General features: G+C 42.5%; 1 protein-coding gene across 1 annotated transcript in view; it reads left to right on the forward strand.

The window, feature by feature from the left end:
* The first annotated feature begins 1541 nt into the window (after nt 1-1541).
* Nucleotides 1542-1730, forward strand: part of LHCGR (luteinizing hormone/choriogonadotropin receptor) — a 23384-nt gene continuing 23195 nt past the window's right edge. Inside the window, exon 1 of the mRNA XM_009333677.1 lies at nt 1542-1653. Within this exon, the coding sequence (XP_009331952.1) occupies nt 1542-1653 (112 nt within the window). The remainder of the gene's footprint in view (nt 1654-1730) is intronic.

Consider the following 1730-nt stretch of genomic DNA (forward strand, 5'->3'; position numbering starts at 1 on the left):
GTCTCAACAGAAAAATAATCTTTAATACACCATTATATTTTGAAACAAAATGTGATTTTCCTTCTTTTGAAGTCTTGTACCTACTTCTGGGTTTTTTAGCAAAGTCTAAATGGATAGGCACCCAACTCCAGCTATACAGTGATGGGCATTGGATTTCTAATACCTTTCTGCCCCTTCAAAAACCTCATTTCATAGTGAGGTTCACTTTGCTGTGCCTGAGTGTGTGCCCCTGTCCGCAGGGCTTCTGCAGTAGGGTGAGCACGTGATTGGGCACCAAATTACCAGGCACCAAATCCAAAACTTTGTGGCAAAAGCCTGAACAAGGAGACAGTTGTACCGTGTCTTTGTTAAAGGCATATTTGGCTCTTTTGGATTGACAGAGGAATTCAGTTTCAGGGCCAAAGTGTCTTTCATAGGAGATAATGTATCACCCATCATCACCTAGCGGAAAGTACTCTTTGGCTGCTTGTGTGATATATCCAGCATCATAGTCCGCATTTCAGGTAGATAATGCCCGATATACAGGGCTTTAAAAATCAGTGCCAACACTTTACATTGCCCCATGAAGCTGATAAAAATCCTAGGAAAATGGTGGGGTTTCAGTCTTAGTTTCAATCAATATTCCCAATCCTTCCAAGTTAAGTCCAAGGACACCACAGAATAAAATGTTTGCCACTCCCAACAAGAGTCTGCCTTATGCATTCACCTTTTGGGCATTAGAAATCTGAGTAATCCTATAAAATAGAGACACTAAAATATAGCAGCCAACCCAGCCACAGTAACCCATTCACACCTATTGCTGTAGGGCCTGTGTTCTTTCTTTTATTTATTACCAGTTCAACTAATCACTTTTTGCAAAAGGTGAATTCTGCAATTCAGAGATTTTCTCCAGCGGTGTGAGTGGGCTTGGGCTTTGATTCCTCATCAACAGGACTGCCAGTGGTCCTGAGGTCTTTGGGCATCTAGACCTCTCCAAAGCTTCTCTTGGAACTTGAGGCTATGTGGTAGCGCAGGAGCAGAAGCTTATCTTTTAGCAGATAAAAATTGTTGTCAAGTTGAGTCAAGTTGCCTTTGCTATATCCCAGAAGCAAAAAAAAGGACAATAGTAGGTTTATGCCACTGTATCCTTGGTATAGGCCGCCCCATGAACATTTTCTGAAGAGCTCTTACTGCTCCATCTATACATTCACAGCAGGGGAAGCAGAAGGTGGTTTGCTGTCATGGTCCCTACTGGCCCTGGTATTCCTAGTAACAGGAAGATAACCATCCCTGTGAAAAACCCACTCTAAATTTATGATTTCAAAACAAAAATACAGGAAAAAAAAGCTAGCTGAAGAGAGAAGGACAGTATTTTAGCTACCAGACAAGGACAGGATTTGGTCAATCCAGGTGCTGTTCCTGTCTCTCCCGATGTTCTTGGATAGTCTTACACGTATTTAGCCTGGCCGTTTCAAACCTTACTGCCTAGAATGATGTATCTTGAAAACCAAGCTTGATTTACAGAACCGCTAACGGCTGGTGACTGCCAAGAAGGCTGGCGAATGCCAAGAAGGCTGGCTGGCTCCCCACTCCTTTCTGTCCATCCTTTCTCCAAGGATGAAAAATGCCGCAATTACCTGGAGCCACAGTATTGTCAGCTGCTGAATGGCAGGAGTGAGTACAAGCGTACAAGTTGTGATGTATTAACTATGAAAGAAACATTACAGTTTTTCTTAAAAGTGCAAAAGTTC

This window comes from Pygoscelis adeliae, unplaced genomic scaffold, assembly GCF_000699105.1.
Source record: "Pygoscelis adeliae isolate BGI_AS28 unplaced genomic scaffold, ASM69910v1 Scaffold1, whole genome shotgun sequence".
Classification (NCBI taxonomy): Eukaryota; Metazoa; Chordata; class Aves; order Sphenisciformes; family Spheniscidae; genus Pygoscelis; species Pygoscelis adeliae.